This window comes from Ciconia boyciana, chromosome 1 (assembly GCF_034638445.1).
Source record: "Ciconia boyciana chromosome 1, ASM3463844v1, whole genome shotgun sequence".
Lineage (NCBI taxonomy): Eukaryota > Metazoa > Chordata > Aves > Ciconiiformes > Ciconiidae > Ciconia > Ciconia boyciana.
The window spans coordinates 207,736,716-207,759,851 of NC_132934.1; the positions used below are offsets into that span (position 1 = coordinate 207,736,716).

The 23,136-nt window shown below is 42.0% G+C and overlaps 1 protein-coding gene across 5 annotated transcripts; it reads right to left on the reverse strand.

The window, feature by feature from the left end:
- Positions 1–117: 117 nt before the first annotated feature.
- On the reverse strand, positions 118–22,760 carry CEP57 (centrosomal protein 57). Of its 5 annotated transcripts, none has more exons than XM_072850677.1 (12): positions 22,632–22,745; positions 22,001–22,083; positions 16,934–17,090; positions 13,690–13,869; positions 13,253–13,374; positions 12,251–12,367; positions 7,021–7,098; positions 5,791–5,895; positions 5,551–5,631; positions 4,947–5,191; positions 4,116–4,260; positions 118–2,229 (listed from the first exon to the last, which is right to left on the reverse strand). In XM_072850677.1, exons 1-12 carry the CDS (start codon positions 22,687–22,689, stop codon positions 1,993–1,995), a joined length of 1,608 nt encoding a protein of 535 aa, XP_072706778.1. In that variant the 5' UTR covers positions 22,690–22,745; the 3' UTR covers positions 118–1,992. The 5 variants fall into 5 exon arrangements, with proteins under 5 accessions (XP_072706778.1, XP_072706777.1, XP_072706780.1 ...); XM_072850676.1 differs by having other exon boundaries at positions 21,953–22,083; XM_072850679.1 differs by lacking the exon at positions 22,001–22,083 and adding an exon at positions 21,553–21,766 and having other exon boundaries at positions 119–2,229; positions 22,632–22,700.
- Positions 22,761–23,136: the final 376 nt, after the last annotated feature.

A 23,136-nucleotide genomic window follows, 5' to 3' on the forward strand; every position in this document is an offset into this window, starting at 1 on the left:
TTAGTATGTCGAATCCAAATCTCTCTTTCTTCTGCAGATGGTCTTGCAAGATGCTAATGTCCAAACTCTGAAATTCAGAATGACAGGAAAACAGAATTCATCTTTGGACAAGTTTCTCTTATCCTATACAGACCAGTATTAATACTGATACAGTGCTTAGCTGCTCAATACTACAAAAATACTTTCACAATTAAAAAAAAAATCAAACAATTTCTGCACTTTACAGTGCATTAGCACAGTAACTTCTGTGTAAAAGGAGGATTCACATTTTTCTATGTAACTCACGTTAAGGCCAAATTCACTGGGATGATTTGGGATCAACTCAGTGCCTGCTCCTTTGATGCTCTCACCCCTAGTAGTCTTAATTCCAACTTGGGCACCTCATTCACTGTATGCAGCACATATGGAGCCTAGAATACTCCTAAGCCCTCCATCAGTAAGGAGCTGCATGAGGACAGCCTCAGGTAATGCTGAAGTTAACCCATCTTCAAGCAAGCTGATTCCCCAGAGATCCTTCCCAAGGAAAATTACCGAGTGTAGTTTCAGCTACTGATCTTTAGGAACCTCTGGGATGAACTGCTCTCCAAGTGGCTACTCCAGCTACCTGGAGCCTGTGTCTCTAACATAAATGAAGTTAAAGGGGATGGCTCCAGGCTTGGTTAACAGCTTCTGACTTCTCCCTGCACAGCTAAAACCTTCTGTGCCTCGGAGGCAACCAGGGTGGATCACCTACAGATCATTAAAACTCAAATCCCTTCTGCCTGTGTTGACCCTACAGAGTTCACTGCCTGTTCAGCTACAGGCAAGGGTGGACAACTCTGACTCTCACCTTACCTGCAGTTTGCTAGCAGCTCACGTTCATCACCCTGAGCAGGGAGATGTCACATCACCGCAAAAGCACACTGGATGGGGCACAGTGCTGCAAACAGAGTTAATTTAGAGGAAGTGCAGCTTTCCCACAATTCATTCAACAGGCAAGCTGGCTTTATTATTTTTCAACTGTATAAAGGGGTAATCTGGGTCTTCTGTACATTCCATTAATAGGAAATTCTTTACATTATTAACATAATAAATAACATTTACTGAGCTGTGCAAGTAAGAGTGCAAAATGAATTGCACCACTACCAAAGTAGATAGCTCATCAAAGCACGTATTTCAAGTTAAAAGCAAGATGCCAGGACTGAATGGCATGATTGAGGCACTTGCAGTTTAAAACACTTGTGGTTTATCTCACTCCTTTACCACCCAAAGCTGTGGACTAGGAGACAGGATATTATCCCCTGTCCTGTAGCTTTTTCATAAAGTAGGATTTCTGCAGAAAAATTTCACTCTTCAAACTCAAAACCAAATTCAATCAATCATTAAGCAAAATGATTTGGAAAAGTTATCTTGCTCCTTTTTTGAGTACTCAAACATCCATTGCCATTAATGCCAACTAATGCAATGTAGCAGAACAAGAACTAGGAAAGCTTTGAGGAGAGCTCCACAGAACACCTTTAACAGGTTTACCTGTTCTCCCTTAGACGCTCTCAGAGTTTGTGTAATTGCAGCTGCACACAGAACAGAACTGACAAAAGCCCTGAAGACTTAGGGTCGCAGCATCGTTTCCAACAAGATGTGTCTTGAGAAGCCTCCCAATGCACAGTTCGACAGTAGCGTGAAACCACACTGGCATTTCACACAAGCCAACCCATGTGAATGTGTGGTGCTTGGTGTTCTGAAAGAAAATGGAAGGACTGCTGGAACCATAACACGAAAGGAACTGGTGGAGACCTACGTTCAGATTCAGTGGCTGGGTACCTTAAAAATGGAATGCGTTTTTAACTAGACCATAATATATACAAACTCGGAGACAGAATTTGGGGCCCATATTTGAAAAGTGCACTTAGCATACAGTAGTCTCTTTCACACAGCAAGAAAGGCAGCTGCTTTATATCCAGAATGTGAGGAAGTTTGACCAGGATGGTGTCAAGAACATCTCCTGCAGAACAGTCAGTAGTCCCAGCTGATATCATCTTTCTGTAGTGAAGTCTGTATGGTCTGCATGTCTCTCAACAACTGGAGATTTTTCCGACTCTTCTCTCCAGGTTTCACTTTGATGAGACCAGCATTCTTTCCTTTTGTGGTTACTGTAGTTGTTACTTTAACCTCACTAACAGGGAACCTGCTGTCTTTTATTTGTTTAGCAGAAGTCTTTTTGGACTTGCATTCTCTCTTAAGTCTCTCTAGCTGAAAGAGAAACCCAAAGAAAAACATTAAGCAGTGACCTTGTTTCAGTTTATGTTGTGCAATTCTTCACACAGCTGAAATACCCCACCACTCATCTCACCCAGCTAAGCTAATGGGTGCTCCCAAGTCACCCTGAATAATAAATATTTTGTTTTCCTTACACAACATTGCTATATTTGCATCTTTAGAACTGTGTTCAGCTTATAGTCTGAACTACTTAGGTTATCTCTTTAAAAACCAACAAGTTGATTATGGGGGAATGTCTCCATCATGAACATAAAAGTTACATATGACAAAAAGTTGATTTGTCACTGTTACCATCCAGTGATTAAAAAAAAAAACAAACGCCAAACAAAACAATTTTTTCTACACACATACTAGTGATTTTAGTAACAAGTCACTGTCAGAGATGTAGCTTTAAAAAGAATACCAAAACTCTGCTGAGGTGAAGAACTGGTATCCACACACAGCACTGTAAATCACAGCTTGTAAGACTCAGTACTCAGCAGCAAGGACTGAGCTGGCGTAAGCTTCAATGGGGAACTGGACAGAGTCTAAGGTGCAGACACACTCATACTCTCAACCCGCAAAATGGCTGGCTTCCACGGTTCCCCTCGCTTCAGGTAGTGGTGCTCCCTCCTCCTAGTTCACAGCATGCAGCAATTTCCTTAAATGCTGACTCCTAAAACTTTTGTCAATAGCTAGTCAGAAGCCTCAGCATATGCAGAATCATTACTACTGGGAACTACTACACATCTGTTTCTCTGCAATAGTTCCTCTGAAGATCATAAGAGATCAAAGGTGAGTAATGCTTCTGTTAGAAAACATTTCACATGGCCATTCTGGATGTCAGGAGCAGTGCTCTCAGTACCTATTTTGTGTATAAGTTACATCAGATGAGGGTGAATCTTCTTGGTTCATATGAACTGAACCAGATTAAACACACGGGGTTAAGCTCTTTCGAAGAATTTCACTAAAATGAATGAAGATTAGAGAAAATAGGGAACCAATAGGTTTTATAGCTTTGAATGAAGAGGCTACACTATATAAAACATTTTGAAAGTTGTTTTAAACTAAAACAGGTATTTCAGGTTTTATAAAGTGCAAATCGAAACATAAATAGGTCATTTACTCCAAGCAAAGGAGAACTGTTAAAAGATTCAGCTCAACAGTGAAAGCCCCTGGGAATCTAGGTATCTCTCTAAATACAGTTTAGGTTCCTAGAAGTTCCATGTGAAGAACAACATTTCACACGAGGGCTTTCCCCCACTGTCTGTGCAGCTGGTTGTCACTACGGACCTCACGCAAAGCGGTTGCTTTGATTCAGCACAGCTGTTTTATGCATGCCAGGAGTGAGTCTGATCAATCAGAACAGAGGTATCTCCTGACACATCAGATATCTGACCAGAAATACCTCCCAGACAGACCACTGGGGGCCCAGGAAGTAAACTCACACCTTCCAGCCCTATATGCTGTTTCTCAGCTTGTGTATTGCCTAACCAGCTTATGCTATGCTTACAGAATTCAACAGCTGTGGGATTTGCTATCGTACAGTAGACTATCTTTTCCCTGTTTTGGGGATGAGAGGAGTGTAAAATGCAATGCAAGAACAAATGCGAAAGTTCTGCCCAGGACAGGATGAAGAGTGGGCACAAGGGTGACATGGTAAGACAGAAAGGATACTCCTGCAGAAATACTGGGATAGAAAGATGAAGGTATGCAGGCTAACTTTGGGACATCAAAGCTAAAGCTAGGCACTACAGCTCTACAGTAGTTATTTCTGCTTTATTCAATTACTGCTAAATTAGGATAGAACACAAAAAAAAAACCCCAAACCTGAAGATAGCAACTCTACAGAAATATGAACATAGTCAAACGTAACTCACCTGCAACCGATGCCTCCGGACTTTGCTGATCTGGTCTGCCTTTGCTTCCATCTTTCCCACCAGCGCCTCAAGTTCCCTCTCCAGATCTTCCCTCACTGCAACGGTTGGGGCTTCCTGGACAAGCTTTGACAGCTGCTGGTGATCACTAGCATGCAATTCAGACAGAACAAAGCTTGCATCAGACTCCTCGGCTTCTAGTGCTTGTACAGCCAGTTCAGAAATAACACTTCTAGGAAACCATAGCATCAGCAGCCAGACATGTTCAACATACCATAACGAACCAGCAAGAACAGTTTTGCCGGTTAGCAGCATTATTACAGTAGCACATTCTGGTGGCAGGCTGCTGCAATGCGAAGTCTCAAGAATGTAAGTAGCTTCACACATTCAAAATGACCAAATAACCCCTTGAGGGCACGATCTCAGTGCTCATTCAGTTACTATTTTGCGTACCTGTATCTACTGCAGTGGTGCAGTAGAATAACAATTCATGTTCTGTTAACCAGGACAAGCAAAATTACTAGTAAAGCTGTCCTTTAATGGAGTATTTGTCCATTGCATCAGGGGCTGTTACCACACTTCTCCCTCACCCCTCACAAATTTGATACTGCTGCATATAAAAACAGGTATGCAGTCCAGATTGTTTATCAGAATTTATTTTTAACTGCAAAAATAAATGACAGCCTCCGCAGCCAGTAGGACAGAGAGATTATATGCCCGAGACTTCCCAAAACTAAATCTTTTCTCAGGAAAAACCTTCCAACTTTAAAGCAAAAGGCAAAAATATAAAGCATCTACATTCATAATCTGCAACGGAGAATATGCCAAACTCACAAACTCATCTGCCCAAATTCATCTTGCAAAGTCAGCAGCACTTCTGAGAGCTCTTCCTGGGATGAAGAAGATTCCTTTGGCAGAGAGGACTTTCTGCTTTTGCTGGCAGGATGACCAGTACTGATGGGTTTTGCTAGTGGAGTATCATTCACCACACGACTGTTACACAAAGCTTTCGTGTGTTGTTTCATCAGGTGCAGGACATGTTGCACGTTGGCGCCAACTGAATGACTGGGACTGGTAGACTGGAAGGAAAAGTAAGAGAGACTTCTTCTAAATGGCATTCTCAACAACCTACTTGATAATAATGGAGAACATTTAAAAACAGTAAGATTTTTTATTTGCTGCCAAGAGTGTATTTTTTTGTTTGAATGAATTTGCACTAACAAGAACAGCTTGACTAGCAGCATAGAGAGGACCCCTATTTTGGAAATGCCACTTCAGCAAGTTATCGATACTCAACAAGCCTTTAGAAGACAAACTGGAAGAAGGGAGTCAAAGAAAATGAAACGGTCTGACCACTGGGTGTCAGGAGCGCACCAAGCCAAAGCCGCTTAAGGAGCTGCAGCTACTGAGCATTAAGCTTTGGAATGAAGCAGCTCACCTTCCCAGCTACAAAGGGTACGTCACCCAGACACAGTCTGTAATGGGGCTGCGTAGTGAGATGGCTTGTAGGAGAGCATTCCTGGAAGGAGAGAAGAGAGAAATGTTTATCAAAGATGACACTACAGCAAACCCATTTTCCCTTTGCCTTGTAATAAAAGAGGCAGCCTACCTTCCTGATTGCATGCACACACCCTTATTTAACTCCTCAGTAATTGCCCTTCTCTTCCCCTCATGTTACCTTCTCTGGCTGCTTAGTTTTTTTCCGGGGTTTTCTTGCTTTTGGAGAAAGCAATGGTGATGCTGCTTGAATCAGTAGTCTGTTGGTTTCCAGGCCTGTCTGAAGCTTTAATTGAGGGAATAAGGGGAATTACTGGAATTATATTAATAGATAATCAGAGACAGAGTAAGCTGAGAAATGCAAACCAAGAATTTTTAAAACACAGGCTCTCTGAAAGCAAGGGCTGCAAGTTTTTAGGATTTTTCTGCAGCAGTCCAAGGTCAATTTAAATGTTAAATAAGAATACTTCCTCTGGTAGCACTACTTATCACTAACCCCAGTGAGTTAGACAACTAGTCTTACTGCATTACACCCATGCAGGCAAGTGCCAAAACATCATCTGTGCTTCACACTTGACAAAATGTTAGGGAAGTTGAGCAACCCAACCCTGCTCAATTGATCCCGTGGCATATAGTTAACAGACAACTATTCCTTCTGTTCTATTAAATTTGACAGTAAAAAAACCCCAGACCATCTATTGAAAGAGTTAAGGTCAGGATTCTCACAGTCAACTGTGAGCTCTATATGCTTTGCTGTTCCTTCCAACAGGAAGTTATGGCATGGCTGTACAAATCATCTCCTAACCAATCTCAACTAGAAGTATTCACAGAGCAATTATTCACGATTAATTTGAGACACCCTTCCCCCTGTTCCCAAACTTATGGGAAAGGTTAATGCTAGAGCCTAACACATTACGTACATACTTCTTCAGCACACAATGAATATTTAATGAACACAACACTTCAAGGGTAGGAGAAGACCAGTGTCCTTATGGGCTCATAACCAATAGTATGTTGGCTCTTTTTTGCCTCCTTCTACAATATTTCTAGGTACAATTGTAAGCAAGGGAGCACACTTGTTGACCTTGATCTATTTAAAGTAGAGATCCTCATACATCCTCAACTATTAATTAGTCTGAATTTCTACTCCTCTTTTCCAACTAGCTTATTTTATTGAAGAAATCAAGCTTCAGTGCACAGCTGCTGTTAGAAAAAGGTTTCCAAAAAAGCTCAGAGAATTTCAGAACATTTGGCACTTGGGGGGGGGGGGGGGGGGGGAACGACGACTAAACCAAGACTTTCATTATTCTGTATATGGGAGGCACTTTCAGCTAGTTTAGCTGAAAAGTTGATGGAAAGGAAGAGCTAATTACAGTGCATACCAGTACAAAACAAATTTCCTGTTGGTTACCTCAGCTGCTTTTTCCTGAACAAGCTTCCTTGCGTGTTCTTCCTCCTGAAGCTTCTGTTCCAGCTCTTTCATTTTTTTCTAGTCAAAGTTGAATAAAAATAATAGCATTACTAATGAAACAATTCTTTTTTTCCTGAAGCCTACAATACTAAAAGCTTGAGCAAAAGCATATGAGTTCAATTTATGACTTAAACCTAAGTGAAGACTTCAGCATTAGAATGATTGCTGACATTTTGTCTGTATAGGCATAAATACTGCACTCAAGTGCTGATGCTTAAAACTTAATTGATTTTTCTATTTTTACTTCCACAATTGGTATCTGAATTTAAGTCACAGCCTACAGGGAGAGCAATACACAAGGCTGTCTTTCTCTTCGGTTGTAAAAAAACCCCTAGAAAGTAGGTTGTTTTGTGTACATTATCCTGAAAGATTTTGTACTACAAAAGGGCTAACAAAGGTTAACATGTATCACCATAAGCTGAGAGAAGACTTGCTTTATTTAGACCACTAACAGTATTTTTGCCAATATCTGTAACTTAAACTCTTAGAAGAGAGGAATTTTTGACCATCTAGCCACCTTCCTAATAAAGAAGAGGGAGGAAAGTTTATATCATGCCTCTGAGATATCTTTAAGCAAAACTGATTTCATCTTTTTATGGTAAAAACATGTAAGAACTCTTTTGAAAGCCCTTTTCAAAGAAAAGGGTTAAAGAGGAAGGCACACATTTCTTTATAAACCCTCCGATAAGATGAAGACGTTGTTTAAGCATGATACGCTTACTTAAACTCCCAACGTGAAAGTTATCAAATAACTTTCTGATTTTATATAGCAGAGTGAAAAAACAATCCAGAGCTCCAGGACACAAAACAACTTCCCTTCTCTTCCCCCAAAGACTGATTATTCACAGAGCCACTAATGAAACTGAAGGCAGAAAAGCATGAAATTCAAAGTAACAGCTGTATTTGTACACTTCTGTTTGTTTATAAACCCACTACACACTGAGGTAGTAAATATTTCAATTCTGCTTTACTTAAGCATTAACGGCAACATTAATGTAACCAGCTGTTATACAAAGTTGTTAAAAGGCAAAACCCTGGATAAACATTGAGGACAAAGGCACTATATAAAGGAACCAGCTTTTTCTGTTGAATAAAAGAACCCTTTTGACTATTTTTTTTTTCATTCAAATCAGATATATTCCAGGTGACTTAAAATCATCTTCTACCTTTTACAGTATGTGAAACAATTCTTGATTTTCATGTGGTCTGTCTAACCTGTTAAATATGACAGAATTTTTAATGTGAAAATACTGAAGCAAATCTTCTGTTTGAACAGTGACATGAAGGTGGGCCAATGCTTTTGTACCGAAATGGCTGATTATTCACTCAGCCAGCTGTTTAGCTGCAGAGTGCACCTCAAACTGCACAGCAAGAGTATATCTTACTGTGTCATCAGTGATAGACCCTGTTAGAAATTATCTATCCAAGTTATATTCGCAAAAGAAATTTTTTTTCTTGCTTATAGAAGAAAGTATTACGCAGATTACTGGTTCGTCACTGAGAGGGAGAGGCCAGAGGGCCAGCTAACAGTAAACACACAGACGCTCCCCAGCCACGCTGCCCATCATGTAAGGCAGCACGGCACGGAAAGCACGCTGCAGGTCAGCACTGGGCTACCAAAACCACTCTGCTCAGTCACCAGTAGCCGCTGCAAAAAATTTCAATGAAAAAATAGAAATAAAATATTTCAATGCCTATTTTTGCCTGTTTTCTAAGGGAAATTAAGTTTCATGCAGTCACCTCACTCATAGAATCACAGAATCATAGAACGATTTGGGTTGGAAGGGACCTTTAAAGGTCATCTAGTCCAACCCCCCCCTGCAATGAGCAGGGACATCTTCAACCAGATCAGGTTGCTCAGAGCCCCGTCCAACCTGACCTTGAATGTTTCCAGGGATGGGGCATCTACCACCTCTCTGGACAACCTGTTCCAGTGTTTCACCACCCTCATTGTAAAAGATTTCTTCCTTATATCTAGTCTGAATCTACCTTCTTTTAGTTTAAAACCATTACCCTTTGTCCTATCACAACAGGCCCTGCTAAAAAGTGTGACCCCATCTTTCTTATAAGCCCCCTTGAAGTACTGGAAGGCTGCAATAAGGTCTCCCCAGAGCCTTCTCTTCTCCAGGCTGAACACCCCAGCTCTCTCAGCCTTTCCTCATAGGAGAGGTGTTCCAGCCCTTGGATCATTTTCATGGCCCTCCTCTGGACCCGCTCCAACAGGTCCCTGTCTTTCCTGTGCCGAGGGCTCCAGAGCTGGACGCAGTACTGCAGGGGGGGTCTCACCAGAGCAGAGCAGAGGGGCAGAATCACCTCCCTCGACCTGCTGGCCACCCTGCTTTTGATGCAGCCCAGGATATGGTTGGCCTTCTGGGCTGTGAGCGCACATTGCCGGCTCATGTCCAGCTTTTCATCCATCAGTACCCCAAGTCCTTCTCCTCAGGGCTACTCTCCATCCATCTCCCAGCCTGTATTGATACCAGGGGTTGCCCCAACCCAGGTGTAGGACCCTGCACTTGGCCTTGTTGAACCTCATGAGGTTCACACGGCCCCACTTCTCAAGCTTGTGCAGGTCCCTCTGGATGGCATCCCGTCCCTCAAACAACTTTAACCAAAGAAGACAGAAAGGTATGAGACCTCAAAGATACGGAACACCTAAATTTTGTAAAAATTGGCTGCTGCGATAAACATCCAAATTAGTTCCACCAGAGAGGAAATGTCTCCAATGTGAAGACCACTTTTACCTCTGTGCTTCACCACCTTACAAATTAGCACCTGCCTGACAGATGAGCAGTCAGCATATACCCAGCTGGAACAGGGCAGGTGTTGCTTCTCACCACCTGGCAATCAGAGGATAGAGGAAAAACTAGAGGTGTAGGTAGCATATAGCCACAACACAATGCAAGGATTCATGACTTCTATTGTTCATAGAATGGGGGGGTTTTATTAAGTCTCATTGTTAGCATTAAGAAAAGATCAATTACTACCAACTACAGTTCTTCAAAACGTGTCATCTACACGTATATTCACATTCTGGCCATCTGGCCACAAGCAAGACGAGCCCAAACTGCACTTTTAGGGTACAACCCCATCCCCTAACTCCATCCTCAGACACAGGTGTGTTCAGACCCTCTCAGTCAGCTATCCAGAGACTGCACTGCAGGACTACAGTTGCAATAAACATACACCAGAAAATGCTTTTGATGCAAGTACTCCAATTACGAGTACTTCACATGAATGGGAGTCTCAGCATTTCCTTTTTACAACCAATATTAACATTGGCAAATTGCTTGAAGGTAATACTTATAGGGCCAGGTAGTGGCTCTGCAGAGATGAAATGCTCTCAGTAAGACCCACACACAACTTGTGCTCTGGCAGAGTGTCTGAAATCAGAGGCAGTTAAATCATTGCTCACTCACGAGTAGCCATCTCACCACTTTCCATCCATTTCAGCACACCATGTATGGCAATAGTCTTTCTTATCTATTTCTTGCTTCAAATTAAACTTGCAAATGTTCCTGTGGTCTTGCCACAACTAAAGCAGAGATCAAAGAGGCAACAGATGCAACTGTTTTGAGCAAAGTGTGCAGTGACCCTTTCAGGACTATAAGGTAACAGCACATGGATGCTCACATAGAAACAGCCTGCAAGCACAGAGGCAGACAGACCTGTCGATCAGAAAGTGGCTCATGACAGCATAATGATCACAAGGAAAATGACCTTGAGTCACAGCTAAATCCAGATCTCTCTCAGTTCCTAGAATTGATTCAAAATTGTGTGAATTTAACACCCAATTCCACTAAAACAGGTTTAATTGTGACAGCTACTAGTTCCCAAAGGAATCAAAGAATCAAAGACATCTAGTTTGATCGGGGGGGGGGGGGGGGGGAAGAACTGTTAGGCTGAACTTATTTTCACTAGCCAGGCACAAAAAGACAAACAACCCAGCACCACCAAACTCCAGCTGCTATCAGTCAAAAATGTGGTAAAAGCCCTGCAGAAGGCAATTCCAGTTGCTGAACCAGTTATTTCAACTCTGAACCTGGAGGAACCTAATGCTGCTTTCAGTGAACAAGGCCCAGGAGACACTCATCTCTCTTTGCAAGCGTTTGCCCCAGGTAAACAACGCAGGCACTTGTACTCCACAACTGCAGCTCACCACAATGGGGTGTCAAGATCTTAAACAGCTTGTTACAGTTGCCTGGGGTCAGGGACTTCCAAGAATAGTTGTAGCATCTAAAGGTCCTGCAGCAGACCAACTAGCTAAAGATTTACTATCAATCAAACATCTCCTTATGTACTCCTGGAAAATCTACTTCAGCACCTACTAAGGGCTGGTGTGCAGGGTTGCAAGCCTACAGTTTTGGTAAGAGTCCAGAGCTGTCCTCAATACCACAATCTAATCATGTACTATCTGCTCCTTTTTGGGGGGGCAGGGGAGAAATTTGCAGGTGAAAGCCTCTCCCTGGTTAAGCCCTCTGTAGTTCCCATGCTTGGGAGTCTCATGGTCTCTCTACAGCAGCAGAAAGAGGTAGGATGTGGACTGGACTTCAGAAGCCAACACCACAGAGGGTACACAAAAAGAGCATGACCAAACATGGTCATGTTGAATTTTTAAAAGCTACCAAATCAAAAGGAATCCTGAAGAGGCAGACTGGTTCAAACCCACTGACAGCCAGCCAGTGCTAGAGGCCTAGCAATGCCAGAATTCTGCACACAAAATAACCAGTAATAATTGTGTTTCTTAAGGAGGAAGGCAAATGGATAAAAGAAAAACCAAACACATCAAACCCACACAACTCAAGTCAAATCTGGGTCATAATAGAATGTAACTGCTAGCATTCAGTAGCATGCAAGGCAACTCGGAAGTTGGGAGCTTAGGAACATCCGCAATCCTGCATGCCTATGCACCAGCTAACCACAAGAGAGGAACACCAACAGATACCGTTAAGGCTAAACAAAGTGTAGTGACCTAAAGCCTATGTGGCCATGTAGACTTCCAGCAATAACTGCAACTTTTTACAACACTTCAGCTTTAAAAAGATGTTTAGTTGCTGTCTTTCTCTACAGCATAAAGTTTTGCTCAGCTCTATTATTGACATATAGCTATAAGGTGCTGATTACAATAAACAAGGTAAATCTGATATAGCATCCAGTAAAAATGACAGACCTCCGCTATGGACTGCATTGTGGTAAGTCTGCTGTACTCTTTTTCCAGCATATCCAGCTTTTCCAATTTAGACTGAACGTGTGATTGATCAAGAAGCCGATCTCTCTCCAACGAACCCTTGAAGGGAGAAGTGAAAAGCAAAACAATTATAAGCACAATAAAACAAGAGCATCTGTAGTAAGCCTTATGCCTGCAGCTCAAAGGAGGCCCATAAGCAGTCCAAAGGAACTACTACCTCCTCTGTGCAATTTTAGATGGTGCTACAATTAGGGAGCAACTGCGCCCCTGGTCCATCAATGTTGGGAACCTCACACTCAAACAGATTCAGATGAGAGAGAATTCTGCAGAGTCTTCCCTCCCTCCGAACCCAACATGGTAAAAACCCCTCATTACTCAGCTATTAGAGATAACTTTCTTAATTTTTTTTCTTCAGTAAATATTTAATAGACTGAAACAGGACAGCCACAGAGACCAACGAACAGAGAGCTCTAAGTGATCCATGCTCCTATAAGACAAAATTCAAGCTCATTTTAGATATAGGCCAAATCCCACAGTCACTGATGGCGGGAAATAGAAGTTTTACTATTATTTCTGCAGAATCAGTATTTCAGTCCCAGTTTAGCGAAAGCAGTACTAGTAAAGAAAATACCCAAAGATCTGAAGAGTGTAAACACAAAAGGGAGGTTTTTTCCAGTGGCATGTGGGTATAACACTAAGGGTAAAGATGAGCTACTGCAGTACACCAATCACGCAGAGGCAAACAATTCTTATTAATATCAGAGCCTGATACTGCCTTAGAGTCAGGTGTACAAAGGCAGAAAATACCAGGGTCCTGATAGGAGTGGGAAATTTAAGCAGGGAAATTATCCACACCTAAGTATACAAAGGCCAACTGAAATAGACATGCATACTTAAATATATTAAAATTATAGTAACTACAAAAAATCATGACATAGTTCATGATTTTTATAATTTAATCCCGAGATAATCTTGAGAACACACCTGTTTCTCCAAGAGATGCGACTTCTCATTTTCTGCATGCTGGATCATTTTTCTCATGTAGTCCAGCTGTTTCTCTAAAAGGCTACACCGAGACTCAGCAACTGCCAGCTGAGAAGCCAGTTCTGAAGACAACAGAAGGCAGAAAAGTGAAATCATGCACTGCTTCTTCCTGGGATTTTTTTTATGTTTTCAGGACAGTTCCAAAACAAAGAAAAGGACCATCTAAAGAAACCCACTGATTAAGCCTAATGAACTTCTGTATGCATGCAAATCCCTAAAACAAAGTATGCTTTTAAAATTATTTCTTCATAACCCCACGTGTCACTGAAAAGTAAAAGATGCTGAACAAAGTCAATTAGAATAGTTTTATGCATTAATAAACTCAAGTTTAATACACATCAGTGTTCTGTAGTATCTATATAAAGTTTGCAAACAACCTTGGTTTTTCTTTGACACTTCAGTCTTGTCATGCTCTTTGTGTTGCATTTGCTCACTTAGTACTTTTTTATAGTCTGCTGTTTCTCTGCTGAGGTGTTTTACATTCTCCTCCGCCTGAAGCCGTTCCAACTCCAGTCGATGAATTTTTTCCTGGAGATTCTTCAGAGCAGAAAATATTGCTGTAATTGAGCAAGTACCTTTCATTAGATACCATTAAATCACCACTTCAAGATAACACTGAACTTGAAATGTTTTTATAAAAGCATGTAATGTAAGAAAGAGTGTTCCTTACCAGCATCCAAGACTCCTTCCAGGAATTAAAACCTGCTTCCCTTTAAACCATAACTGATTCTAAAACTAGTCTGAAACGAATAGATGCCCTTGGTGCACACCATCTGAAACATTGGGGAAAGATGCATCCATTTCCCAGAACAAGGCATGTAAATATTCTGTAGATTAAGTGCAAACAGTGCATCTTTTGACTCTTTATCAAAAGGAAATGAAAGGTCACAACTAGATAAAATAGTGGCAGTCCTCTATATTATTATTATTACTCTACAAGTGCATGCCAGCACAACAAATACACAAACACAACGCTCCTATGAATAGTCACAGAGTAGGATAAAGGTTAGCTATTAGATGGGCTATGAAAACGTTTCTTTCTCCGTCAACTCTTTGATTCTTCTGTTTTTGCACTTGTGTTCCTCTCCCCCAAGACATGCATCTCCTTTGAGCTGAACAACTTTCCCTCTTTCTGTTCCATTCCCTGCTTTAACAATTACTCCACAAAACCTTTATATATTCATCACCACAAAAAGAAAAGCACTTGTAATACAACTCGCATCACCTTGCAATCAGACCATCTGCTGGTAATCTGATGTATTACGTCTCTTAGCTGTATTGTTTAATTTTGCAAAGCAAACCATAATGATAAGCCCTTTCCCCAATACAGTCCTGTTAAAGTAAAACACAGGAACATCTGTACAGACAGCTCATATAGCAGACTAATCTGTGAGGTCACATTAACCCACTCCTTTGTGCTTAAACCCACTCTATAGAAAGAATGCACCACCTTTATTACCAAATGCATGAGCACAGAAAAGTTGGGACTGCATATTTGTTTGAGCATCAGATTACAAAAAAAGGAAAAATAATTATCGGCATGAGTTTTCCAGAGTAAAAACTCATCAAATTTTGAAATGCAGAATAGTACATTAGAGTATCACATCAATAAAAACTACCCGCTTTAAGGTAACTGTTAAGTAAATAAGTGGGTGACAGCAGTCACAGTTAAGGAGAAGTTATAGATAGCTTGGCCCTGTTTGCAGGATCAGAGTCACCAACTGTACCCTCTTCTCTTTACTTATGTTACTGTTACCAGGATTCAGTTGAAATGGGCATAGCTGAAGCTACAGACAGCTTTGTTACTGTTATCCTCACAGCTAAATTGAAATAGCTGTGTATTTACAATAATGACTAACAAAATACAGGAATGAAGCAATTCAAGAAACAAACACACAAAGGTGAAACCCAACACAATGACAAGTATTCAGTCATCCTTATTAGAGTATTAAACCCAACTATGCATGCTGAGACACACACATACACAACACAAAGAAATTCAAAACAAAACAAGCAGAATTTACTATACTCAATTTCAAGATTTTTCAATATGATTTTTTTTTAAATTAGGGAGTGGGAGGAGCAGTAAGGACCCCCAAGAACGATCAAATCTACTTTCCCATCTGAAGTTAATTCCCATATCTTTAACCTTAACTACAATATACACTCCAGAACATTTTTGCATTTTTAAAACCTATGCAAAAAGAATAAGATATTGGATGATCTGTCTGTTGGGTTTAATTTTTAGTATGTATTCATATTTGAACATTTTTGAAAATAAAGACCTTCCATAATTTTTAAAAAGGGATATAATTTATCAGATTGTCTCCCTCCACCTGTACTTATTTCAGAGTTGGCAGATTCCCTGCTTGAAAAAAGTTGCCAATAGAAAACTTGGAAGTCAAAAGTTTGTCACTAATGCAACATGCAACACAATCTACAAAAATATGCCTGCATCAGTAATTCATAAGGAAGCTCTTTCCAGCACATTCAATTTTTTATCTGTCACAAGGTTCCTTTAGTTTTGTGTCAACAGCACTCCCAAAACTGATGGCATTGAGCACATGAGAGCAGACACTGCATTTTAAATAGCACTTCAAGAATTGAAATTTCATCTACTAGGTCATTAATGTAGAAGTCTCTAGAAATTCAGACATGAATAATGTTACTGGGACAGGGACTTGAGCCTATCACGCTGATTTTTTACTTAGTTTGGGCAATATTAGGATTCATCCTAAATCCATCTCACTTTTCTCCCTATATCAAGTTTTTCACACCCTTAAGCCTCCATGCAACTCCAGTCTTAAAGGAAGTATTTCTGCAATGACCCTGAGCCAAACAGCTCACATCAAAGGATCGATCCTGCTCTAGCCTCCCAGCTCCCCTTGCTGCCTCCCGTACTTACCCCAAGGCAGCTCTGGAGTACGCCTCATTGCATGACAAGCCAATTCACTAAAACAGAAAACTAACCAAAAATGGTTTTGCTCACGTCAGGTCAGGCAAGACAAATCTGTTTATCTGGAGATGAAGACCAGGACCAGAGTGGGAAAGGAGGGAAAAGGAATAGCCTAGAAACAAGGAAGAATAAATGGGAGTAAAATCTCCTTCCTTTTTGGTGTTGTGATCTCTCTGTTCAGCACTATGCCACATAATACTCTTTCTGTATGCTCTAAGTCTTCACTGATATAATAAATATTCTTGCCACACTCTTTGCCCATAACAAGCCTTCCCATTGCAGCAGCACCAAACCTCTTCCTTTGCTCCAAACCATTTTGGGGACTAAAGTCTCCTTATTTGAAACTCAGCTGTGAGCTCAGAAGAGGAAAGACCGAGGGAGAGGAGGACTGGAGAAAACATGTCAAGACAATTTCACAAAGTATTCGGCCATTTTTACAGCTTTCTACTACTGAAGAGGAGCATCTTTCTTCAGCTGTAAGATGACCTTTTTCATTAGGTATTCTTCAGAAAGAGAACTGCAAAGGACCTACAAAACAGGTGACCTGCACATCACTGGGAAGTGATAAAAGAATAAAAACACTGAAACCTTTGTAGGTGCGGCCATACAGCATTTCACCGCATGATTTGGAAACAGGTAAGAAAACAACTTGACTGAACTATTACCTCTGCTGTTGCTTTCAGGATATGGAATTACTGGTTTCCGTGGGGAGAGCAGCAAATCTGAATTAATAAATGGCTTGTACTTTGGATATTGTATGTATGAAGTTGCAGAGAGTCCATCTGTGGCTGATGCAGAGTTATGAGTTTTGTGTAGATCACCCTGAAAACAAAACAAAGCTGTTATTCAGCCCATTTGTTTCTCTGTCACAACAAAAAATTAGAATCCAATTAGATGGTGCGGAGAAGTATTGCTGCAGGAGACTGTAATACCTCAAAAGCTGTATTTCCTTCCTTACAGCCTAAGGCTGTGTTATTTTTACATCCAACTCCCCTCCACTAAAAACGGTATCAGAAAGAAAATATCTTTTCCATACTAGTTTCCAATTTCCACTTTTGTTTTCTACTTATACTGTCTCTTGCTTATTGTGAGAAGGTAATACACCAGTTGGAAGATAGCCGCCTTTTTAACTACTGATTATACGTACTGCACACAAAATACTGTACTAAGGTGGCCAAACCTGATACAGCACACCCAGGACCAGTTCTACATCCACTCACCTAATGTAATAGCTCACTGACTGTAGATGGGGCAGAGGACACACTCTCTTCTCACCTCACTCTCCCAGCTGCATAGTCCCAACCCCTCTTTTCCACTGGCTTCAATTCATCTTTCCTATTCTTCCACGAATAGTTTGTACCTCACCAGCAGAAACACCTAGGTGACTTTATGCTACACCTGATTAGTGGTATCAGCGCAAGAAAAGCAGCAGCAGATCACGGCCAGGAAGGTACCTCTGCCTCTGAGCAACAACGTGCTGTTAGGTCAGCTTGAGACTGTTCTCAAAGACACAGCCACAGAGACCACGGATTTCCCAGCAGTCTACATCAACTTTTCAAATGTTTGCTGTGTTTTGGATGTTGCAATGACCAGAGGGGACCACCTAGCTGTGAACATGCTATGCAGTTGGGATACCATTAAACCATGTGCTTTCTAACAAGATTCTTCTAAGCAAAAGAGCCACGGCACTTGTATACCTTGTTTATGCTTTTGACTCAAAAACTGGCTACCTGGCCTAAGCTTTCAGATTGGTGTATATGAATTAAATAAAATATGAATGCTTATATTTAACATGCAAGAGTAATTTCTCTCAACTGTACCCACCACTAAACATTTCAGTAACAGAATTTGAAGGTAACCTAAGAGAGAAGTGGGCTGCAGGCAGATGCAATGCTCCTACAGCTTTCCACAGAGCATTTACTTCACTAGTATTAAACTGAGCAATTGCTGATCTTGGCAGGGGGTTTTTAAGCTTCTGCAAATACAAATTATTGGGAGCATATTGTGACCTAAATCAAAATACAGTAAGTATTTATGTAAGTATCTCATAGCAAATTAGACAACAGCCCAAAACGCGTTATGAGGAAGAAAAATAATACAGGGAAAAAATTAAGAAAATTTGTAAGTTATTTAAAGCCTATACATAGCTAATTTCCTCTTATAAATGAAGTGATTCATTGTGGACAAGAAAATTAGGACCCTAAGTACTCTGAATGTATCAATTAGTGTTTCTAAGCACAGTTTTATGAATGCTTTGCAGTTTGTGTTTATAACGTTTTCCTACACAACATAATTGCTTTTCTTGGAATAACTGCATTTGCACAAGACCTTTTGCTACCACGGAAAACCAATTAAAACACTAATCCCTAATTAAGAATATATTAATAAAAATATTTTGAACACGTTTTTGTATGTATGTATATATACACTGTTTTATGCTCAGCAGCCATACTGGTCTAACTAGAACGTGTGGATTTAAAACCGAATGAAAGCCTGTTAGGTGCTAACATCAAGACCTAAACCTCACTCCAAAAAATAACATCAGCGTTACAGGATGCTGAATTGATGAACACAAAATAATAAGACCAAATAATGAAGTAAAAATAAACCCAGCAAAACACAGTACTTTATGCAGCAGGCAATAGAATAACAGCAGCAACATAAGCCCCAGCAACCCAAACGACAGTAACTATTGATCCAAATACCAATATACTATCTGCTATTGATTCAAATCAAAGGTATCCCATGAAACAGTCAAAAGAAAAGGGGAATCAGTTTGAAATCAAAGTAGGGCTGCCAGCATCACAATTTTCCTAGATGTCTTTGTTTCACCTGTAAAATCTTATCTGCGAATTAAAAAAAAAACTACATAAAAATCCCAAACTACAGGAGTTAGTTTGTTTTTACTGGCATAAGTAACATTTTTCTAGCCAACAGCAGACTAACTGAAAGAAAAAGCTATCATACTCAAACACTTGAGCACCAAGTTACACAAAGCAAAACAAATACAGGCTTTCAACTAGTTGCATGTCTTCTAAATTTCACCTGGATGCAGGGTACAGGCCCTAATTTGAATAGTGTAATAGTCAGTACAGATATCTGCTTGAAATATAATACTGAAAAAATTGTGCTGAAATATTGTCTATTATTATAGGCAATCGTTCTTTGCTTCAGTCTAAATAATCACTTGTATATTTTCTTTATATGTTTAAGAAAAAGACTGGCTTATATTCTGTTTCACAAATAGCAACTTCTAAATAACCTAAGTGAAAAATGTGAGAAAGTTTATGAAACAGCATCAAGGAATTCCCCATCACAAATCTCAGACTCAAATATCACACCAATTCTCTGCTCTTCTCAATTTCTCTCAAGTCATTAAAAATTATAAGTCTGTTTCTGCTCTTGGAAATTCTCACAGGGAGCATCATGCTGCAATGCTCAGGAAAACCCTGAAACATAAAAAAACCCCCCAACATATGAAAATCAGGGAACTGTATATATTTGTTCTGAATCTCAGCTAGGCCACATTTGCTACCTTCTCCCCTCATTCTGGGTACTCCCTATAGTCTTTCCTTAAGCCACACTAAAGCCTCATAATCTTAGACGAAGAAGCTTAGCAGTCCCACAAGGAGCTACGCACACCGGCATTATGTCATGGTAGCGAGCTGAGGACGTTTAACCTTCACAGGTCTGAGGACATTACCTCCCAAAATCCATTGCTGTTACCATTGTGTATCACCTGCCTACTCAAGCATGCAAAAGGGAACATTAAAAACCCAGAGCAGGGATAGCTTAACACACCAGTAGCACGCAGTGACCTCTTGAAGCTCCCAAAGACTAAACATGGGGCGGGAAGGGAAGACACAGCCTCATTTGGAAAGTTTTAAAATAAGAATCAGCAACCTGGGGCAGAGGTACACTTTTCAAACCAAACAACTTGTGTCAATGGTAAAAACGACCCACCATAACATTGTTACTTCTCTGTTGCAGTAAAAAACAGCACACAGTGGAAAACTTTCCAGAAGGCTATTAATCTCAGTGGAATACCAAATGTTTCCAGTAAGAAAAAGGAAAAAAAGCTCTATGTTTTTCTCATTATCATACAGAATTTGGCTAGATCCCTGGACGGTAAAAATAACAAAGATTTATAAACAAACTGTAGAACCAGAGAGGCAGAAAAAGCATGAAGGCACCAAGTCAGCACCTTTGGTACTAGCACTTTGGCACTGGGAAAAGGGTCTAAATTAGAGTGGGTGTATTGCAAGTTCTTATATGGCTGCTCAGAAGAGGAAAAAAAATAATAACAGGAAAAAAAATTGAAGCTTGGTAATCCTTTAAATGACACCGAGTAGTCCTCATGCTCAGCTAAAAAAATAAAAATAGCTGAAATAGGGGAAAATTATCTAGGGACTGGGGAAAAAACAGAATAACCAGGTATTGAGTTCACTGAGCATAAAATATCCAAGTACCCAGTTATTGAAACTGTCCAAAATAGCTATTTTGGAGGACAATCTCAATTAGCAGCCTGCCCTCATCCCTCAGTACTGCATTACTGGGAGAGTGGGGAAGGAAGAACAGCCCCTATCACCCAGAAGCCAACTTAAGTGCTGTCTGTGCATGCCCGATACAGAACTGAGTCAGGAGTGCTCTAAATTTAAATAAGAACTCTAGTTAAAAAGCAGACTTAAAAAAGTTAACTTAGTCAAGCCATTACATCAAATAGGGGGAAAAAAATGTTGGCAGAACACAGGATTTTTTTGTTAAGTTTCTGCTGTAGTGTGCCAGATGTATTAAAAGCAACTATTTTCAAAGTTTAAAGCGTAACGTTTTTTCAAAGCGTAAAGTTTGCTTTTTTCCTTTTTTTCAACACATAGAAAAAGTCTTCAGTTCGCAGCTTTTTTCCTAAAAGTTTTGTTTTACTAACTAAATTAATTAAACAGCTCACATTCATCTGCTTAAGACTCAAACTAGTTTTCTGACATCCTTCTCTATACATGCTAGAAAAAATACTGGTCAGGAAGGACATAGGAGTCCTCCGATCACTCTGTCACCACTCTTACTGGTGCAGGTGTAAATATGGGACCACACTGCAGAGGAGGAGACACACAATGGAGAACATCGAGCTGGGTGCTCACCAAGCAGCTACTGAGACCTGAAACCATGAATCCTCAAGAGACATATCTTGCATACCATCATTCTGCATCCTTTCCGCTATCTCTACTCCTCCAAAGTATTACATAAGACATGGCCACTTACAACGAATAAAACCAACCAAAAAACCCACTTGACTTCCGAGAGGTACAAACATCAAGCCAAAATGTCAAATGAGAAACCCAACAGGAAGCTTCCATTTCAGGTGATGATCTGGTGGAGGCAGGCAGCCTCCATCCACCCAGCTCAGCACAGCCCGCTGTGTTTGCTCCAGCCTTGCCTCCGTTTCTTCAGTTCATCTGTCACAAGTAGAGACACGGGTCCCGTTGCATCTCTACGCTCAGCACCTTGAGAGGAAGGTGGACGAGGAAATTCGAGTCCCCTGCGTGCAATCACCTGTGCATTACCTCCAAATCAGCCAGGCGCTCACGCACGCACTAAGGAAACGGGTACATACCGAAATTATACTGAGGTTTAAGGTAACGTTTTCACCGTACGAATGGGAAGCAGCAGACGCTAAACCCGTTACCCACCCTCCACTGGGAGCAGCAGCAGCAGCTTGCTGTGCTAGCGTTACTGACCCCTAGTTGCACAGTCAGGGGTTTAACTGAGCCTCTTCTGGCTTTGGAATAGGCGTTTTCAAAGTCATCGCTCCGAATTATTTCTGAAAATAAACCGAATTACAACATTTTATTCCCATTCGCTTACAAGCATGCTCTCCAGAGACTGGCACGAGGACAGGAAGAGAGGGCTGGTTTAAATAGCAGAGTATCTTCCTCTTTTCCTGTCGCTTTTATAAAAGAGGCGTGCGCATTTGATGGGCTTTAATATGTATACATTGCAGTTGAAAGCCAAGACAGCTTTCACCGTCCACGTTGTTACGGCACGCCGAGGGTGGGCAGGCCGCCAGCCCCGCACTGTGTCCGGCCGCGGCTCCCGGAGCCCGCCGCGACCCGCTCCCGCCCAAGCCCCCGGCGGCCGGATCACCCGCCCTTCCCCTCGCCGCGGCTCCGGTGCGGCGAGGCGCGGGCGAATGCCCCGGGCCCGGGCCCGCCTCTCCCCTCCCGGCCGCAAGGACCGCCGGCGCGGCGCCGCACGCCTGAGGAGGCTCCGCCGGCCCTCATCACCAGGGCGGCCCCGGCGCCGCGCAGCGGGGCCCGGGCAGGCTCCCCCCGAGCCGCCGCCCCCTCAGCGGCGGCCGCCGAGCCTCACCGTGCACTGATGACCGCGCGCCGCCGCCATGTCCGCCGGGGGGCCCGCACTGGTGCATGTCCCTTTAAGGCGCGACACCCGGGCGGCGGCGGCGCCTTTCGCGCCGATCAGGCCCCACTTGACTGACACCCCAGCTTGCCAATGGAAAGGGAGGAGCGGCGGGTAAGCCCCACCCCCAAGGAGTAGGCGAGCCCGTCATAGACTCAGACTTGAGTGACACTTGAGCTGCCCAATAAAATAAGAAGAAGGGAGCTTCTGAGCCAATCGCAGGGGACAAGTCAACAGAGGCGGCGCGGCCGCCTGCGGCCAATCGCCGGAGCGGGGAGGAGGCGTGCGGGAGGAGCGAGCGGCCGCGGGATTCGCGTGCGGCACACGGCACCTGCCGCGCACGCGCGGAGAGCAGGCGGCGGAAGAGGATGGTCTTTGTCAAAGTGAGCCCCCGCACTCCAACCAATCGGGAAGCAGAAGTCGCCCGGGGCGGCCCAATGAGCGCCGCGGTCGCGAG

What these genes read in the sequence shown, in the direction of transcription:
- CEP57 (XM_072850676.1), bottom strand. Translation starts at nt 22,689, where the DNA reads ATGCACCAGTGCGGGCCCCCCGGCGGACATGGCGGCGGCGCGCGGTCA. An exon ending in GCTGCTGCTCCCAGTGGAGG is followed by an intron (nt 17,091 to 21,952) that starts GTGGGTAACGGG and finishes TTTTGTTTTCAG; the next exon opens with GGTGATCTACACAAAACTCA. An exon ending in TTCAGGAAAAAGCAGCTGAG is followed by an intron (nt 5,896 to 7,020) that starts GTAACCAACAGG and finishes CCTCAATTAAAG; the next exon opens with CTTCAGACAGGCCTGGAAAC.